This window comes from Carcharhinus amblyrhynchos, chromosome 13, assembly GCF_965287045.1.
Source record: "Carcharhinus amblyrhynchos chromosome 13, sCarAmb.v2.hapA, whole genome shotgun sequence".
NCBI lineage: Eukaryota > Metazoa > Chordata > Chondrichthyes > Carcharhiniformes > Carcharhinidae > Carcharhinus > Carcharhinus amblyrhynchos.
In genome coordinates, this window is record NC_137336.1 from 59,905,864 (window position 1) to 59,926,945 (window position 21,082).

Sequence of the window (21,082 nt, forward strand, 5' to 3'; positions counted from 1 at the left end):
TTTTATCTTTAAGTTCTGCACTCCACATTTTTTAGTTTATCCCTACAAGGATTTCTATAATTGCTGCACGCTGGCGCAGTGGTTAGCACTGCTGCCTCACAGCTCCAAGAACATAAGAACATAAGAAATAGGAGCAGGAGTAGGCCATCTAGCCTTCAAGCCTGCCCCGCCATTCAATAAGATCATGGCTGATCTGAAGTGGATCAGTTCCACTTTTCCGCTTTCTCCCCATAACCCTTAATTCCCTTGCCTATCAAAAACCTATCTACCTGTGACTTAAATATATTCAGCGAGGTAGCCTCCACCACTTCAATGGGCAGAGGATTCCAGAGACTCACCACCCTATGAGTGAAGAAGTTCCTCCTCAACTCCGATCAAGGACTGGGGATCGATTCCTGGCCTGGGTCACTGTCTTTGTGGAATTTTCACATTCTCTCCACATCTGTGTGTGTTTCCTCTGGGTGCTCTGATTTCGTCCCACAGTCCAAAGTTGTGCAGGTTAGGTTGATTGACCATGCTAATTTTCCCCTTAGTATCCTGGGATTAGAAAGGTAAATGTGCGGGTATAGGTCCTCGGTGGGATTGTTGTTGGTGCAGACACGATGGGCTGAGTGCCCTCCTTCTGCATGGTAGGGATTCTCTGATTTCTGTGGCTCTTTTGCCATTATCCTGTGAGTTTGGTTGTGCACTACTAAGTCAATCGTGGTTGTATTCTATCCTGATATTTTCCGATCCCATATATATATAATATGGTGGGGGATGCTGGAGACGATGAATCATCTAAACCAACTGGATTGGTCATTTTCTTTTTTCTCTCTCTTCCTATGTGTATTTGTTTGGAAATGATCTTGCTGTACTGTATCAGTATTTGAGAGTTTGTTGTGTTATTCATATAAAATGAAAAGAAACTTCAATAAAGATATGCTTTAAAACAGTGAGAAAATAAACCAGAGATAATTCATCTTCAACCACCATCCTCTTTCTGAGTGGCAACAGAACAGCATAGGATGCTTGGTGTACAAGAAAGTCCAAAATTAAGCAGCTCTGTCTATTAATCCTTGGGGTATAAAGAGGGCAGAATCAGATAATGAGTTGCTTCATTTATATTTCTTTCTTCAAATCTGACCAAAGCAAAGTGCCTCCTGCACCCTATTTTTCTCCCAAAACTAGCTTTGACCTGAATGCTAGGACAGCAACTCCATGGATTTTCTTCTCACCCCTGGAGATGTGAAGCTCTTGAGTACCAATAAGGTGGTCCACTTGCACCTATTTTTTGCCATCTTAATGAGACACAGAAACAACAGATAAAATATCTAACTTTCTTCCTAAAGTTTTTTCATCCCTAGAATACCATGACCGCCATAGTAATTTTGCAGCTCCCACTTTGTTATTTTTAGCTTTAACAGTTCAATCTGTTTCTTATCCTGCTTCGCTTCAAGTACCCTAGCAATGTTTGGTTCTGAGCTTATTTGCCCTTGCCGTCCTAGCTCAGCCTGGATTTGACCTCACCTTCCACATGTTGTGCTTGCACAGTTTATACCGCCTTGTCCCTGCTAGATTTCCTATTCACCTTTACTTTCCCCACATCACAGCCGATCAGTCACTTTGGTACAGTTGGACATTCAGTGGTTGCCGATGAAATATCAACAGAATGAACCCTCGGGTCGATGCTAGTGGAAAATGAAGAGAAGTTCACAGTGCCGTTCCGGTACTTAATCACTCAGTTCCCTGTTTATTTTTTCCAGATGCAATTTGTAAAGTTTGGTTGCACAGGAACAAGGGAAGGAGGAAGTTCTGCTCTCCGACCAACTTCATGACCTGCACCTGGAAAAGTTAAACAGGCAATCAAAAAGCAGCCATCAAGGGATTCTGATAGATTGATTGCGAAGGAGGGAGGAACGTATTTTAAAATCCAACCCACATCAGAGCCAAGATTCCAACTTCCCTATTCATTTGCAGCAATGAAATTTTCAGTTTTATATGAGGAAGTGCTTAGCGTTGGTCCCAAAACAGAGCCTCACGACTTACACAGTCCACACTTAGCAGAGGCAATCACCTATATCAGGCAAGCCAATATCATAGGAGTCAAATACAAGGGTCCTCTTATAATGTATTAAGCGTAAGGCAATTTGGCACGGGCTTTGACATGGCATCTGTTTTAACAGATTTTTTCCAGCTTCAGTAACCGCAAGTTGTCATCTGTTGCCCATTTCTCATGGTCAAGTAGCTTGAGGACTGGATACCGTCTGCTAGAAATGCCCCCAGTGTGACTCAGGATAAGTTTGGGAGGTTTTTGGGAAGACCCCACTCCATGATGCCTCAATCATCATTGAAGTGTTCATAGTAACACTGTATACCACTCCTCTTAACGACAAGGTTTCTCAATGGAGGGCACCGAGAGACTTCACTGAGCTTTTGCAACATTGTTTTGTAGGTTATAAATGGATTTTCCAATTACTGAGATTCAATTTGGAAAATCTATGGGTTCCTGGCTGTATAATAACAGACGTCTCATTTCAAATTTTACTCTCTAATCAGATTTTAACTCATTTGATCTGTTGATAAATTCCCAAATGCAATAATGGTTAAACATTGCACCAGCTGAGCTGTACAGTACTTGCCTCTCTTAGTAATGACCTTATTACTCAGTACTAGCACTTGTACTTTTTGCTTTTACCAACCCAGTGAAGAATTTGTGTCTGTGTCTGTGTGAGTATCTATGTGTGTTTCCACATGTCTCTGTTGTCAGTGTGTATGTCCACATATCTGTGTAGCCATGTGTACCTGTGTGTGTGTGTGTGTGTGTGTGTGTGTGTGTGTGTGTGTGTGTGTGTGTGTGTGTGTGTGTGTACATTAAGCACATTCAGTTCCAACAGAGCAGGATTAGACAAAGTTCAATTCTCCCTTAATCTTGCCCCAGTAACATGCTTGAAGAGCATTCCCTACTTGCATCAATGTGACATTTCTGTTTCCTACACCATCTATCTTTGTACATATTCCAAGGTGTACTGCCCAATTAGTGCTGAATTATGGGCAGATTTGTGCTCTGGACTCACTTCCTATGGGAACTGTGTTAAGAGACTGCCCACCATAGACCTTTAGTTGCCATCTGACAGAGAAGGCTTCATTCCATCTGCATGAATTGGGTTGCAAACCTGACTGCATACCTAATATGACAGTGTACACAAGCACATACTAAATTACAATGTCATCCACCACATTAATAAAATAGATTAAATTATACTAAAAAAGAGACTTGATTAAATATGTATTTTAACAATATGGAGAATTTTTGATTTTGTTTTGATTTATTGTTGTCACGTGTATTAACATACAGTGAAAAATCATGTTTCTTGCACGTGATACAGACAGAATATACTGTTCATAGAGAAAGAAACAAGAGAGTGCAGAATGTAGTGTTACAGTCATAGCTAGGGTGTAGAGAAAGATCAACTTAATGCAAGGTAAGTCCATTCAAGACATCAGCAGGGAAGAAGCTGTTCTTGAGATGGTTGGTACGTGACCTCAGACTTCTGTATCTTTTTCCCGAAGGAAGAATGTGGAAGAGAAAATGTCCGGGGTGTGTGGGGTCCTCAATTATGATGGCTGCTTTGTCAAGGCAGTGGGAAGTGTAGACAGAGTCAATGGATGGGAGGCTGGTTTGTGTGATGGATTGAGCTACATTCACAACCTTTTGAAAGAGGAAACGGGCTTTGGATTTGTCCATTTTCCATCAACAGTTTGCGTTGTTTCCACGGAACATTTTAATTTTCCAATTTTGTACAAGACTAATCATAAAAACTGTTTATGTTGGCTGATTACATCGGAAATGCTTTTGTGAAGAGAAATGGAATATAAATTATGTATTATTTCTCATCAACCTCTTCCTCTGAACTAATATATTTTGCCATCACTCATTCAGAAACTTGAGCAACAACAAGATCCGAGATATCCGGGAAGGAGTTTTCGATGGGGCTTCTGGAGTCTTGGAATTGTTGCTGACTGGAAATGAGCTGGAAGTGGTCCACAGCCGAATGTTTGCCGGTCTCTCTGGGCTCAAGACGCTGTAAGTACAGAGCACTGATCATTTGTGGCATCGAGACAGGGCTAGCTATTAGGATATTGGTCAAAGCAAATCTGCCTCATTTGCCAAGAGCAGCAAGTGGACTGATTTTTCATTTTTGAACTGTCCCTCAAATCATAGAATCCCTGCAGTGCAGAAGGAGGCCATTTGGCCCATTGAGTCTGCACTGACTCTCTGACAGAGCGACTTACCCAGGTCCTAACCCCATAACTCCATATATTTACCCTGTTAATTCCCCTAAGCTATACATCTTGGGAAACTCAGGGGCAATTTAGCATGGCCAAATCTCTGTTCTTTGCAGCGAGACCAGAAAATCCTGTCCGAAATGTTTTGTGGACCGACATAATTGGACAGAGAAATAGAAGATTTAAAGCAAATTACTGCGGATGCTGGAGATCTGAAATAAAAAGTGTGGGATAAACTCAGGTCCGCTTACAGCTGAAGAGGGAGAAACAGTTTTAATGTTTTGAGCCCCAATTAACACTCTCTTTTGGCTTGTGCTTGTATAATAACTTCAGTGTGTTTGAATTAAAATTTGCATTGACTGTCTTTAACCTTTTGCATGGTGGGAATTCACTATCAGCCTCCTGGGGGTTACCATTAATCAGAAATTGACTTGACTAGCCATACAAATACTGTGGCTACAAGATCAGGTCAGAGGCTGGGAATTGTATGGAAAGTAACTCATCTCCTCACTCCCCAAAGCCTGTCGATCATCTACAAGACTCAAATGATGAAAAACTCTACACTTGTCTGAATCAGTGCCGCTCCAACACAACATGAGCAGCTTGACATCATCCAGGACAAAGCAGCCACTTGATTGCTACTCATCCACCACATTAAATATTCACTCTGTCCATCAGTGACACAGTGGCAGCAGTGTGTACCATCTACAAGATGCACTACAGCAACTCCTTCTAAATTTGTGACCTCTATCATCTAGAAGGACAAGGGCAGCAGATGCATGGGAACAGCACCACCCACAAATTCACCTCCAAGTCACTCACTGTCCTGACTTGAAAATATATCGCATTCCTTTACTGTCACTGAGTTAAAATGCAGGAACTCCCTCCCCAACAGCACTGTGAACGCACCTGCATCTCATGGACGGAGGCAGTTAAAGAGGGTAATTAGGGATAACCCAGTCGGCAATGTCCACATCCCATGAATAACTGATTAAAAAAGTTAGAGGTCAGATTGTATGAAAGTTGTCTTTTTTTTTCATAAACCTGATTCTTTCTGTGAACATCTAATGCTATACACCTCCGGCAAACTGTGGAGCTCAATCTGTACCCGCACCCTTTGAAAGCCACCTCCTTCGAGAAACTTGCTAGTATCCAAGGAATTCTGTTTAATTGAGTATTTCTCCATGCGTAAGAATCTTTGCTTTTCCTCATTACCTTCTGTAGCAGCTTACATTTGTGTACTAATTAGAAAAATATTCCTGGAAAAATGCGTCATGATGCTAGGCATTGTTATGTTAAAGGCTTTGACCACATAGATGATGCAATAAGCTCAGCAGTTTCCAGGAGGTCTCTTTTTTCAGTTTGGTTTCATTCTAAATCTTTGAACTCTGAAATGATGTTAATGTGATTGTTGGTAGTTGAAATGTTCCCTTGTCTTTCTCCCCACTTTGTTGTAGAATGCTGCGGAACAACCTGATCAGCTGTGTCAACAATGACACTTTTACTGGCCTTAGCTCAGTCCGGCTGCTGTCGCTCTATGATAACCGGGTCACCACTATCACCCCTGGAGCATTCAATACCCTGCATTCTCTCTCTACTATGTAAGACATGCTTTCATCTCAACCTTTTATTAATGATTTGTATCCATTGACTCAAATCTGGGTCAGTTTGATCGTTCTCAATATCTCAATTACGTATCACTTCCCGCTCAGTTCAACTGTTGCTTGCATTCCACGCCCACCAGGGCATTTCCTCTGCAATTTGTCATTTCGATCCACATATACAGATTGTTAAATTAGACGATGAACTGCAGACCACATATAAAGAATTCACTTTCCTTAACTATTCATCTTAGAATTAAGTTCTCTGTATTCAAAGTTTGATAAGACGTAGAAATGGTTTTTCCACTTGTGGGTGAGTCCATAACTGGGAGTGATAAATCATAGAATCCCTACAGTGCGGAAGGAAGCATTTAGCCCATACAGCCTGCACTGACAACAGTCCCATACAGCCTTTATCCTCACAACCCCATGAATTTACCCTGCTAGTCTCCCTGACAATAAGGGGCAATTTACCATGGCCAATCAACTTAACCCGCACAACTTTGGGAGGAAACCGGAGCACCAAGGGAAACCCATACAGACATGGGGAGAATTCCACACTGACAGTGACCCAAGGTCGGAATTGAACCCGGGTCTCTGGTGCTGTGAGGCAGCAGTGCTAACCACTGTGCCACCATACCACCCCAGTATATGATAATCATCGATGAATGAAATTTGTTTATCAGAAGAGATGTGAGGAGCCCACTCCTACATGGAGTGGGCAAAGAACCCAGGCGCACTTAAAGGGAAACTGGGCTGGGATTTTCCAGTCTTGTCTATGTGGGAATCATCGCAGGAGGGATGGAAAATATGGTGGACCAGTCAGTGGTCTGTTGACTTTGGGTGGGAATCAGGACTGGATTATCCTGGCCCTAGATATGGACGTGAAGAAGAAAGAAATAAGTATTTGCTAATGGGTTAGATGAGGATGGGTGGATGATCAAATTTAGACCAGTTGGGCCAATTGGCCTGTCCTGTGAATTTGTAATTCTAGATAATATATACAATAGTGGATGTGCACAATTGGGTCTATGCACCAGCTGTCAGATGCTATATTATTTTTTCTCAAAACGCAAAATAAATATGTTAGAATGGAGTTTTAAATTGTGAGGTTAGACACAGAAGACAAAGCACTCTATTAAGAAAAATGCTTCAAATTCTGCTTAGGCTGGGCAGACACAGTAAGAAGTCTCACAAGAGTCTCTACTCTTAACTGTAGGTAAAAATCCTACAGGTTTATTTGGTAGCAAAAGCCATGAGCTTTCGGAGCGCTGCTCCTTTGTCAGGTGAGTGGGAGTTCTATTCACAAACAGGGCATATGAAGACACAAACTCAATTTACAAAATAATGTTTGGAATGCAAGCCTTTACAGGTAATCAAGTCTTAAAGGTACAGACAATGTGATTGGAGAGAGTGTTAATCACAGGTTAAAGAGATGTGTATTGGCTCCAGATAGGACAGTTAATGAGATTTTGCAAGTCCAGGCAAGCCGTTATGGGAGTTACAGATAGTGTGACATGAACCCAAGATCCTGGTTGAGGCCATCCTCATGTGTGTGGAACTTAGCTATCAGTCTCTGCTGAGCGACTCTGCGCTGTCGTGTATCGCGAAGGCCTGCGCTGACAACATTTAGTTCCTGCACTGACAACATTTAGTAGTCATTTAGGCTGGGCAGCACAGGGACCCATGTTTGATTCTGGCTCAGGTGTCTGTGTGGAGTTGCACATTCTCCCCGTGTGTCCACGTGCATGTGTGTTGGAGTAAGCTCTGAAGTGAATGCCCACTGAGTCCAGACATGTGTATTTCTGCATGTTGTTGGATTAATCTCCCTGTTACTCGATTGCAAAGATTCTCTTGGTACAATAGCCATGGAATCTAATGAATAAAACATTTATGATTTGACTTCTCTGAATCTGCACAGAAAACTTCCGTGCGTTTGCGTGAAGGAAATTTCCTTCCGAAGGAAGGGATTTCAGAATCCACTCTTCATTAAAGTAACTAGAATGTGTCCAAAGAAATATCCAAGGTTTTGGATCAATGTCCAAAAGAGCGTGCAACTCTAAATTACTGCAAAGTGTTTTTATAGAGTCAGCGCCCAGTCTTATATGAAATATAGGTTGAAAGAGCAAACCATTTAGAATTGACAAGATTTAAATGGTAACTTTCTCCAATTTCCATAGAAACCTCCTGGCCAATCCTTTCAACTGTAACTGTCACCTGGCCTGGCTGGGAAGATGGCTGAGGAAGAGAAGGATTGTCAGTGGAAACCCACGCTGTCAGAAGCCATTCTTCCTGAAGGAGATCCCAATTCAGGATGTGGCTGTTCAAGATTTCACCTGCGATGGTAAGTAAAGCAGGGCTTAATGCCATCAATTCCAGAACCGGGGAGGGAAAATATGGTGGAAAGTCAGCAGAACTTGAGGTTGGATTTTCAGCCAGGTCGGAGTGACTTGGTGCATAATTTACTGGAATCAAAGCCCAGCTATTCAGCCTCTCTGAGTTTCAAACCTTTTCTGAAGGCAAGTTTAGTTTACTTCATAGTTTCTTACACTTTGATTCTGTCCTGAAGTTTGTAACTCAGGCTGGGCCTAGGGATCCATAAGATTACCAAGAGCCAGTCTGATACCTTTCCAAAGTGGACAACAGCAGACTGGAGAGCACCTATAAGTTAATTGGTTAAATATTAGGCAGGCCTGGTCAGTATGTGTTGGTGTGTGATGGTGAGACTGTGTGAGAGACTTGATACTGAGAGTAAGGCAGTCTCACTCCCATGCACCAGCCAGTCTTTTCCGCCATCTTTGACACTGAAATTTCCTTGGCGGCGCTACACCCCACCCTCCCCTTCCTCCCAAGAACGATGATGTTCTTTCCAACCACAGAAAGTTTGCAGCGTTACTGCGTGTGCTGTTGATAGGCTCATTAGATGCTCACCATCACTGAGAAATGAGCTGTCAATTCCAGAGTTTTAAATTTAATTTAAATTCCACTAGCTGCCGTGGTGGGATTTGAACCCATGTCACCTCTGGGCCTCAGATTGACAGTTGAGTTACATTATCAGTACACCACCACCTTCTGTATCTGGAGCACTCTTGTTAAATTATGTTCTCCTTTTCAATAGTAGCTGGAGGAAGTCAAGATTACAGGGCTGTGCAAGACTACCCCCTAAAAATGGAGGGCTGTGTCATAGGGGAATGTTATCTAAACTGAGCCATTGCAGCCCAGAGGAAAAGAGAATGAGGGCAAATATATCAGTTAGTCCGGGGAGATCAGAAATTCCCTCAAGTTGCTCCAATCTAAAGGTTGACTAATGCAGAACGAATTTTCTGCTTTTAACATTACAGGCAAGGAGTTTGTCCAAAGTGGATAAAGGGGCCAGTTGTAATACCAAACTCAAAATATCTCCGGTTCCACTGTTGGTTTAGGAAGAGTTTCCTGATCTCAACTAGACCAGTAGCTGCCACAGCACCATTATCCCAGTGTTTTGGAGGGAGTGAAAGCCAGAATTTCCCTTAACCACCAGTATCCCTCCCAGTAGAAAGAGTGCGGGCGTGGATGTTGGGATTAGGACAGGGTTTAGGTTTGTTGCGATGCCTTCACAGTTAAATAGCCTCATGTATGAAGAATAGCCACATTGGAAACTCAGTAAAATGATTTCTGATGCCTATACAGAAAAAAAATGGAAGGATAAACATTGACACAGTTAAATAACAACATAAAAGCAAGGATAAAATTATTTGGTGGCAATCCTTCAGCTCTTTACACAGGTTGGCATGGTGGCACAGTGGGTAGTGCTACTGCCTCACAGCACCAGGGACCTAGGTTCAATTCCTGGCTTGGGTCACTGTCTGTGTGAAGTTTGCACATTCTCCCTGTGTCTGCGTGGATTTCCTCCGGGTGCTCCGGTTTCCTCCCACAGTCCAAAGATGTGATGGTTAGGTGGATTGGCCCTGCTACATTGTCCCTTAGTCTCAGGAGGACTAGCTAGAGTAAATGCATGGGGTTATGGGGATAGGGCCTGGGTAGGATTGTGGTCGGTGTAGGCTCAATGGGTCAAATGGCCGTCTTCTGCACTTTAGGAATCTATGATCTAGAGGAATAACAACATTCCACACCATTGCATCATTTCAAATGCTGGTTCAAATACCAGCTTATCAAGGTCTCTCCTTGAGCAAATAATCTGTTATTTTCTCCAGACACCCAGAAAAGAGTGCTGTTCCCTAATCAAATCAGCATGTTTGCCCAGTTATAATTCATTTTCCCTAAAAGATAAATAGACAGATTTTATCGTCAGGAAAAATATTTTGTATAATTGTGTTATGCCGTACCTTAACAGATTGCAAATTATGTTTTTCTTTAAGAATTCCGTGAAAATGCTCATGCCTATGGATGCATTCTTTCATCTCAATTCTCAGCACTGTATAACCAACCAGATTTATATCTCCCAATTGTTTGTAGAGATTAAGGCATGTTATAAAAGCATCTTAGCTGCACTTCCACCTCCCCTCTGTGTTCACTTATTTGTTTAAATTATATTCTGTGACACATTTTTCCGGATATTATTGAGAGGTTAAAGGTTGTCATTCTTTGATTTCTTATTTTCTTTACTTGTCGGGCATTTATTAGTGTTAAAATATGTTTGATCACTCCCCACCCTCCCCCATTTCTGTGCAATTCTTCTGGTGTTTATTATCAGATTATATTTTATTGAGAGGGTTTAAAAACCTCTCAATCTTCCGAAGATGGAGACTTACAAGGGAAACTGCATTCATGGGAAATGCGTTTGATGGATTTTTCTGTTTATTTGTAATTTTTTTTGCGTTGGGGAAGGAGATAAGGTTGCAGTTCTGAAATCAAATAGCTTAAAATTTCTTCTTGAGACCTTGAATAAAAATTAGCCCAAAGCCTGGGTTTCCTGTTGTCTGATGCTGACAGACTTGAAGCTGCGTGGAGGGGAGAGGGCTTGACCCACATTACAAAACATGAAAGGGCCATCCTGCATCAATAAGACACTGGAGGTGGCCAAAACAATCAGTGAGTGGGACTTCCACTCTTCAGGGATAGGAAGTCCTTGAGAGCTGATTGCCAAAGATCTTTGCGGGAGATCTCTAAATACTCCACTGCTGTTTTGGTCTTTCTCCACTCACCTTATCTTTATAAGATGTGAGGGGCTCGGTGGCAGAGGTGACCATGGCAATACTCATACATTGACTTAGTAGACGGAATTTTCCCAGGAATCAGTGGGCAAGACATGCACCGTGCAGGAGTCAGTTGACCTCAGGTGGGATTTTCCGGCTTTGCGACAAGTGTGGCCAGAAAATCCCGCTCCCAAGAGTATATGGTTATCTGCGGAGGGCATTGCAGCAGAGGCCAACCCTGTCAATGTCCATGGCCCTTTAAGAAAGGGTCACTGGATGGACAGTAGGACTGGGAAGACTGTATGACTTTTTTCCTGCACAGTTCAGGGGCATTCAGAGGTTTTTGCTATTGACAGGCCAGATGATAAGAGTTTATTCAGGACACCCACTGGAGACTGGCTGTGTAATGCTTGGCTACATGCCTTCGGCAACTTGCCCAGCAAGGAAGCTATGCTTCTGCTATTTATAATCTGAATGAGATGCAATTCTCACTACTGTTTGATGAACATTTAGAAGAGAAAGACCTATCATTAAAAATTGTAGCAAGGTTCAATATTGACAAGTAGGTCACTCGATACTGATGAAGTTTCATGGTCGGCGTGTGGCATTGTGGTTAGCACTGCTGCTTGACAGCGCCAGGGACTCAGGTTCAATTCCCAGCTTGGGTCACTGACTGTGTGGACTCTGCATGTTCTCCCCATGTTTGTATGGGTTTCCTCCCACAGTCCGAAAGATGTGCTGGTTAGGTGCATTGGCAATGCTAAGTGCTCCCTCTGTGTACCCGAACAGGCACTGGGATGTGGCAACTAGGGGATTTCACAGTAACTTCAGGGTTGATGTAAGCCTACTTCCGACACTAATAATTAAACTTTAAACTTCTAGAGAACCAGCTGTTTGAGATTGGAGACGCCTCTCCCCAGGAACTCCTCCCTTCTCATTGACTGGGTGTTTCCTCACTCCCCTCACCAACTAAGATCACCAGTATTGGAGCCCTCCCATGGATCTACTTCATGACCCCCTTCATTTCCAACCTTTCATGACGTCTCTTCATGATGCCTCCGCCTCAGGTCTCCTCTCATGCCCCTTTCATGGCCCACCTCAGTGATCCCTTTGATATCCCAATCTCTTGCCTCCCATTATATTCTTTTGCCCTCTTCAAGTTTCCCTGTTTCTGACTCCTGCTTCATGCCCCCATTCATGATCCCTTGATGCCCCCCATGACCCCCCTTGCCCTCTTCATGACCCCCAGGGGTCAAATTCCACTCCAGAACTTGGTGAGAGCAAAAGAATTGATGCAGACAAGCCAGTGTGTACCAGTGGCAATTCCCAGCCTGCGTAAATGAGGAGGAGAGTTGGCGGCAGGAAGGGCATCCAGCTGCAAAATCGCCACCAAGTCCAAAAGAATGGTAGTTGGTATGAAGATGACCAACCAGCATTGTGGCGACCCTACATAATATGAAAAAAGCTGAAAGAACAAGAAGGAAGGGTGGGAGCATAGGCCTGGACTGGATGATGAGCTGGGGCTTAGTCCACTGATTGTGAAAATTAATCCTTTCTCTCTGTCTTTCAGCGGATAACAACGAGAGTAGCTGCCTGCCAGGCCCTCATTGTCCTGAACTCTGCAACTGCATTGACACTATAGTAAGGTGCAGCAACAGAGGTTTCCGTGTCTTACCGAAAGGCATTCCCAAAGATGCAACTGAGCTGTAAGTGTGAACTTAGTGTGATGCTTTTTTTTCTTCACAGTCTCTCTGTGTTTTTTGTTAATCTATTGGTTTTTGTAAACTAAAACCTTGTTGGAGTATATAGCACATCATTTATTTATTGGCCAGACTTTTACTGGCCCACCCGCCACAACAACTGGAGCGTGGAAAGGTCCATTGACCTCGGGCGGACTTGTGCAGTTTTGGGATGAGCAAGGCCATAAAATCCCACCCATTGTCTCATTACCCCTTATATCAACCATGGTGCTGTGGGTACCATTCACATCAGAGTCAGAAGGTTGTGAATTCAAATCCCACTAGGGTTGCCAACTGTGCCTAAATGGATTCCTGGAGGTTTCATCATATGACTTTTCCATGTTGCGGCCATTAGTCGATCAACCATATGACATCCTGTCTTCCTACACCAATTGGAAATCAACAACTTATTGCCCAGTTGGATGATGTCAACCTTTTTCTCCCACTTTCAATATTTTTATATCTGGTAAAGAGATAAATGGCAAAGAAAATCACAAAAAAGGCCATTTTTATTCCCAATTTTTTTTTTGAATATTGCACACAGCAGTGCCTTGGAGATTGGTCTTCAATTCCTGGAAACTCCAGGCCAATCTTGGACAGTTGGCAACCCTAAGTCCCACTCCAGAGACTTCAATACCAAACTCCAGCAAAGCACCGAGGAGGTGCTGCACCGTTGGAGGTGTGATCTTTGAGAAGAGTCCCAAAGGCCCCATTTGTCCTCTCAGTGCAAGTATTTAATTGAATGGCATTATTCAAAGAAGAGGAGGGGAGCTCTCCCCAATGTCTGGTCAATATTTATCCCTCAATCAGCATAGAATCCCTCCAGTACAGAAGGAGGCCATTCAGCCCAGCAAATCTGCACTAACCACGATCCCACCCAGGCCCTATCCTCATAACCCCACATATTTACCCTGCTAATGCTCAGGGTCAATTTAGCATGGCCATTCAACCTACCCGCACATCTTTGGATTGTGGGAGGAAACCAGACACATCATTAAAACAGATGATCTGATCATTAGCTCCTTACTATTTATGGGACAAATTGGCCTCCACATTTCCCATGCTGCAGCAGTAACTGAATTATTTAGTTTGCTTGTAAAGGCTTAGGAATTACCTGATGTCCTGTATAAGTGCAAGTGTCTCTCTCCCAGGTCAGATAAAACCTGCATTAAATGTTCAGTAAAAACCCAAATATGCTTTCAGGTTGGAGCTTAGAATTGGTTAACCAGAGCTGTCCAAATTATTTACAGCTCTAAGTTCTGATAGTCTGCCCTTAAAACTCAGGCTGTTCAGCTCTTTAACATTGCTGGGATTCTGTGAAGCTGGAGATTCGAAGTGGGCTTCTGTTGGAATGATTGGGGAATCACAACACTTTGTTCTGCTTTACCTACAGCTTGAGTTGTTTAAGTTGACGGGAACAAGGTTTTAAGCTTTATTGGTGGCTAGGAAGCTTTGTGGCACACATCCATACAAAGATTGGACACCCTCAGATTCAATAGGGGTTACAGCTCCTCTTCTTAGTATAGTGGACAAACAAGATAATACGCAGTCCTGCAGAACCCAGTTCAGTTTCTGACCCATGATGAGTCATCAATGGTTGGCCACTGAGTCAGAGAGAATGAATCAACAGTCAGGAGTTCCTGACCCCGATCACTATCCGAGGAGCCATTCTGAAAAGCTCAAAATCTGTGGGTCATCTGCCTTCACATTCCATTAGAGATAACAACCATCCCATTCTCTCACAACTTGTGTGAGGTGTTTGCTTTTCTCAGATGTCTTGAAGTCTGCACTGCTTCCATTGTCACTCCTTACCATCTCCTGTGACACCAGCTAAACCCAAGCATACCTCGATCCTAAAGAATTTCTTTTAAATTGTAGGCAGATGTGAATATGAGTTCAGGACGTTCAGTCTGAACTTGGCTTTAAACTTTGTCCTTTATTTCAATCCTTTCATGGGATGTGAGTGTTGCTGGCAATTTGTTGCCTATTATTCACCTTGCACAGGGCAGTTAAGAGTCACGTGTGAGACAGACATGCACGATTTCCTTCCCGAAATAACATTCATGAATCAGGTGGGTTTTTACAACAACGATAAACCTCCAAAGCCAGGTTTTTATGAGTTAATTGAATTTAAATTTGTGGTGGGATTTCAACCTCTGTCCTAAAATCTGTAGCCTGGGTTGCTAGATTACTGATCTGGTGACATTACCACTGCTCATTATCTCCCCAACAAATAGTATTTGTGGGTATTGTGTGCTGAATTATTTTGTGTGCATAATAAACGGATGAGATTGTGTTTGGATTTCTGGTAAGGGTCTCAGTGTCACACTATAATTGCCATTATAATGGACTGCAGCCCACGGTGGAGAGAAAAAAGAAAAGTTCTTTCTCTTTCTCAAGGCAGAAGTATTATTTAATCACTTAACTTTACAGGAGTTATGGAATTATCTTGAAGACTGAAATTTCAGAAATGTAAGCAGTTGATACTATGAAGGGTTGCAGCTACTTGGCAGTAATAGTAGAGATTTCTGTGTTAGGATGATTCTGTAAAAATGACCCTATAGAAATAAGACGATGAGGAATTTCTTCAGCCAGAGGGTGGTGGATCTATGGAATTCATTACCACAGAGGCTGTGGAGGCCAGGTCATTGAGTGAATTTAAGACAGAGATAGATAGGTTCTTGATGGTAAGGGGAATCAAAGGTTACTAGGAAAAGACGAGAGAGTGGGGTTGAGAAACTTATCAGCTGTGATTAAATGGTGAAACAGACTAGATGAGCCAAATGGCCTAATTCTGCTCCTGTTTCTTCTGGTCTTATGGTCTCATGCAATGAGTGGGAAACACTGAAAACAGTTTACAGTTGACTTTACGTGGTTTCCAAAGAACAAAATTCCTCAGACGGAAAATCTCTCAGTGATAATCTGCTAAGTGGCTCAAAAAAAACATGGTGCCTATTTGAAATTCAATAGTTCACAGATACAGGAAATGTTAAAAGAAATTTGCTGCACAGATCGAAGCTACTCAGCTCACCATGGAGTAATTTAGCCCGTTCCATTTCCCTGTCTCTATCCATGTAGTCCATCTAATTTCCTTTTGAAATCATTTCCAACATGCTTTTGGGCAGTGAGTTCCAGGTCATTGTCACTTGCTGTGTAAAAAGCTGCCCCCAATCCAAAACCTTAGATCTGTGTCCCCCTCATCCTTGCGCCATCAAATAATAGGAATAGTGGACAAAACCTTCTGTTCTGCAATCTTAGGTTTTGTGGCTGACATGGGAATGAGTGAGTTTGCTTGCAGGGACAGGGAGCCAATGATCCTGCATGCAATCTTACACTGTTCAGCTCATTGCATATAAATCCATGGTGCAGATGGAGGAGGAGAAAGTGGGTTCCCGGACACGCGTCCTTTGTTTGAACAGAGGGGAGTACAGTAGGATGAGAGAGGAATTGGCGAATGTGGACTGGGGGAGCACGTTGGAAGGTAGGTCTGCTGAGGAACAGTGGAGGATCTTTAAGGAGATCTTTCTTGGTGCTCAGCGGAAATTTATTCCGATGGTCAAAAAGGACCGTAGGAGGAGAGGTAATAAGCCGTGGATAACGAAGGAGGTGAAGGAAAGTGTTAAATTAAAAGCGGAGGCGTTTAGAGTAGCTAAGAGTAGTGGGCGAGAAGAGGATTGGGAGAGGTTTAAAAGTCAACAAAGATTGACAAAGAAGTTGATAAAGAAGGGTAGGAGAAATTATGAAGCTGGGCTAGCGCTTAATATAAAAAGGGATAGCAAGAGTTTTTATAAATATATAAAAAGGAAGAGGCTGGCTAGGGTGAACGTTGGTCCCTTAGAGGATGAGAAGGGGGACTTAGTGGTAGGGGATGGGGATATGGCTGAGGTCTTGAATAACTTTTTTGTTTCTGTCTTCACGGAGCAGGACGTGAATAATTTGCCGGGTGTTAGAGATGGAAAGGTGGTAGGACTGGAGGGTCTTAATGACATTACTGTTACTAGAGAGGCGGTGCTCGACAGACTGGAGGGGCTGATTGTGGACAAGTCGCCAGGACCGGATGGAATGCATCCGAGGGTTCTGAAAGAAATGGCAGAGGTGATAGTGGATGCCTTGGTGGTTATCTTCCAGACGTCGCTGGATTCCGGGGAAGTGCCGGAAGATTGGAAAACAGCTAATGCTATGCCATTGTTTAAGAAGGGTGCCAGGCAAAAGGCAGGGAATTATAGGCCGGTTAGTTTAACGTCTGTTGTAGGTAAAATGTTAGAATCCGTCATCAAGGAGGAAATAGCGAGGCATCTTGAGGGGAATTGCTTGATAGAGCAGACGCAGCACGGTTTCGTTAAAGGGAAGTCGTGTCTGACAAATTTACTGGAGTTCTATGAGGATGTGTCTAGGGCGGTGGATAGAGGAGAGCCGGTGGATGTGGTCTTTCTGGATTTTCAGAAGGCGTTTGACAAGGTACCTTACGAGAGGTTATTGCAGAAGGTCAGGGGACATGGAGTTGGGGGTAGGGTGTTACCGTGGATAGAGGATTGGTTGTCAAATAGGAGGCAGAGAGTGGGGGTCAATGGGTGCTATTCGGATTGGCGGATGGTGACTAGTGGAGTGCCCCAGGGGTCGGTGCTGGGGCCTCAGCTATTTACCATTTATATAGATGATCTGGAGGAGGGAACCGAGTGTATGGTGTCGAAATTTGCTGATGACACCAAGATTGGTGGAACGGCAAATTGCGCGGAGGGTGTGGAGAGTCTGCAGAAGGATCTAGATAGGCTGGGTGAATGGGCCAGGAACTGGCAAATGGAATTTAATGTTGGCAAGTGCGAGGTGGTCCACTTTGGTAGGAATAATGGTAGGAAGGATTATTATTTACGTGGAGAAAAACTGCAGCAGGCGACAGTGCAGAGGGACCTCGGGGTCCTTGTGCATGAGTCGCAAAAACCCAGCTTGCAGGTGCAGCAGGTGGTCAGGAAGGTGAATGGGATGCTGGCCTTCATAGTGAGGGGGATTGAATATAAAAGTAGGGAGGTCTTGCTGCGGCTGTATAGGGCATTGGTGAGGCCGCAGCTGGAGTACTGTGTACAGTTTTGGGCGCCGTACTTACGCAAGGATATTTTGGCCTTGGAGGGAGTGCAGAGGAGGTTTACTAGGCTGATGCCGGAGTTGAGGGGGTTGAACTATGAGGAGAGGCTGAATAAGCTAGGCTTGTACTCGTTAGAGTTTAGAAGAATGAGGGGGGATCTCATTGAGACGTATAAGATGATGAATGGGATGGATAGGATAGAGGTGGAGAGACTCTTCCTGCTCAGAAAGGATAGTAGGACTAGGGGGCACAGCCTCAAGATAAAGGGGGGGTGGTTTAGAACAGAGTTGAGGAGGAACTTCTTCACTCAAAGGGTGGTGAATCTCTGGAATTCTCTGCCCGTTTGAAGTGGTGGAGGCTACCTCGCTAAATATTTTTAAGACGTGGGTTGATGGGTTTTTGATAAGAGAGGGGATTAAGGGTTATGGGGAGAGGGCGGGAATGTGGATCTGAGACACGACAGATCAGCCATGATCTTATTGAATGGCGGGGCAGGCTCGAAGGGCTAGATGGCCTACTCCTGCTCCTATTTCTTATGTTGTTATGTTCTCCTGGTGGGAACAAGCAGGAAGGCACCATTCCAAACACACTCGTGGGATCAAAGGTCCAGGCATTTTCTAATGCATGTCAATCAAAACAGTACTACAAAGAGGGATCACTAATATGTATACTTTCATGATTGTGTCAGTGCATGATCGATCCTTTGTGATTCTTCTGCCCTCAAAAATAGTGGTTGCATATCCCGTTGTGTGGAGTTTGCATGAAAAATTTGTCAGCCTCAACCCTTAGCCATCCACAACCCTCTGGAATAGAGAATTCCAAAGATTTACAACTCTTTGAGTGGAATAATTTCTCCTCATCTCAGTCCAAAATGATTAGTATCCTATCCAGATTGGGTTCCATTATCATCTGTATTACTAGGGCCCCAATCACCTCTCAAAAATAATTTGTGTTCATTGTTCATTCAGATTTCTTATGGAAAGCTACTGCAACTTGCCAAGAAAGGTAACAAATGTTCTGAGTATTTTGTTGAGTGTGCCTACACAGCCCATGATCTTTCTGTCTCTGTGTTTGATAGCTTTTGTTGCAAAAACATTAAACACCTCTCCTGCTGAAGGTAATAACTCTGTTCTATTTGGTAGAGTTTATCTTGCTTGGGCATGCTCCTATCACAATTGACTGCCTTTGTTCTGTTTTGCAGATATTTGGAAGGGAACCAGCTGACAACAATCCCCAAAGAACTCTCTAACTACAAGCATTTATCACTCATGTAGGTGACAATTAGAATCTCCATTATTATTCCTGTAACAGCCTGCCAAATGATGCATGACATAATAATAAATATAGTTATTCTTTGCCTAATAATAGGGACATATATGACAGGAAGTGTGTTGAAGTACACCAATTCCATTTTGTTATGTCCCTGATGTTTTGAATGTTGCATTAGTTTTCCAATTCTGACAGAGAATTATTCCTCTCATTAACACATAGCGTACATCTTGATGCATAATCAATATAGACCGTGTTGTTCAGTAATGTAAGAAAATACAGTGCTGCTGCGGGTGTCTTAGTGAGCTCGATGGCTCAGAGCTGCACTAATGAGATGTTACTTAAAAAGAGCTTGGTGTAAAAGTGATTGTTAACGTTTAAAAATGGCAGCAGTGCCACAGTGGGTTAGAACTTGATGCTTCCACTTCTGTGACCTGGTTTGCAATCCAGCCAAGACTGAGGCTGTTTCTGTCTTCACTGCTGGCTGCCTAGTGATGGAAAGGAGCCATCACTAACATTTCAAAATGAGAGTCTGAATGAAGCAACTCCTTAGATTAACTTCACTCAAGTCTGTTATTCTTGTTCTTTCTTCTTCAGTTCTTTGCCTGAAGGCAGGTCCAACCCACTGTGCCATGATCTCCACCATGGTTCAGACAAAGAGGCAGGTCCCCATTTGCCACTGGCCAGAATGGGGTTTGAATCCCCAAAGCTGTTGGCAATGATCTGATCCACACCAGCCATCCAGCCAACCAGCCTGGCCAAGGAATCTGGATTGCTATTGCCAACATGAATCTTTATATGCGTGTTGTAGTCTGGAGTCATAGATCGTAATGGGAGAGGCTCCAATTTCTTTTTGGGCTAACCAGGAATCCTTTCTGCTGTTAGCCCTGCCAGTGGCATATGTAGGAAGGATTTAGAAGTTGGTTTTCAGCCTGTTTGCTCTGTTACAAATCTTCTGCAGCCATCAAGTCAATCATGGAGCAAGACTTGAACCTGACACTTCTGGCTGAGAGGCAGGGGTATCTCCACTGCACTACAAGACCATCCTGCTATTAGTATCCTATGTGAAATTAATCAGTGATGTGAATCCGACCAACCTACTCGTGTTTTTCCAATCCCCACCAGAATTCCCTGATCCTCTTGGATACCAGCAGACATATGTGCTTTCACCACCCCCCTCCGCACACACACACACACACACACACACACACACACACACTCTCTCTCTCTCTCTCTCTCTCTCTCTCTCTCTCTCTCTCTCTCTCTCTCTCACTCAATCAGTCATTACAATCGTGCCTTTGGCCATGTAATGCCATGTTCCAGAATTCATCAAACAAGCTTTTGATATCCTCTTTGGCTTGGCAGCTATTTTCGTTTGACCTTTCTGATGCACGTAGTAAGGTTTTTCTACGTTAGAGAACAGAAAAATGAAGTCACCGGCCTGGTTACTTGGATATGTTGAGGTCATTAGGGAGCTCGTGAGAGTTGAGAATCAACCACACAGCTCTGCATCTGGAGTCGCATGTAGGCAAGTCCAGGGAAGAAAGACCAGGTAAGAACAGCAGATTTCCTTCTCCAGAGAACCAGATGGGATTTTCCAACAATCGACAATGGTTTCATAGTCATCAGTAGATTCTTAATTCCAGATATTTTTATTGAATTCAAATTTTTGATTTGATTTATTATAGTCACATGTATTAGCATACAGTGAAAAGTATTGTTTTTTGCATGCTATGTGGGCAAAGCATACTGTTCATAGAGAAGGAAATGAGAGAGTGCAGAATGTAGCGTTACAGTCGTAACTAGTAATGAGAAAGATCAACTTAATGCAAGGTAGGTCCATTTTAAAGTCTGATAGCAGCAGGGAGGAAGCTGTTCTTGAGTCAGTTCGTACGTGGCTTCAAATTTTTGTTTCTTTTTCCCAATGGAAGTAGATGGAAGAAAGAATATCTGGGGTGAGTGGAGTCCTAAATTATGCTGGCTGCTTTG

The 21,082-nt window shown here is 43.2% G+C and overlaps 1 protein-coding gene across 1 annotated transcript in view; it reads left to right on the forward strand.

Annotated features, from left to right (window-relative positions):
* LOC145351942 (slit homolog 3 protein-like) overlaps positions 1 to 21,082 on the forward strand; it is a 623,540-nt gene that overhangs the window by 462,637 nt on the left and 139,821 nt on the right. The window contains exons 17-21 of the mRNA XM_080201750.1: positions 3,923 to 4,066; positions 5,727 to 5,870; positions 8,051 to 8,214; positions 12,576 to 12,711; positions 19,026 to 19,094. Of these exons, the coding sequence (XP_080057876.1) occupies positions 3,923 to 4,066; positions 5,727 to 5,870; positions 8,051 to 8,214; positions 12,576 to 12,711; positions 19,026 to 19,094 (657 nt within the window). The remainder of the gene's footprint in view (positions 1 to 3,922; positions 4,067 to 5,726; positions 5,871 to 8,050; positions 8,215 to 12,575; positions 12,712 to 19,025; positions 19,095 to 21,082) is intronic.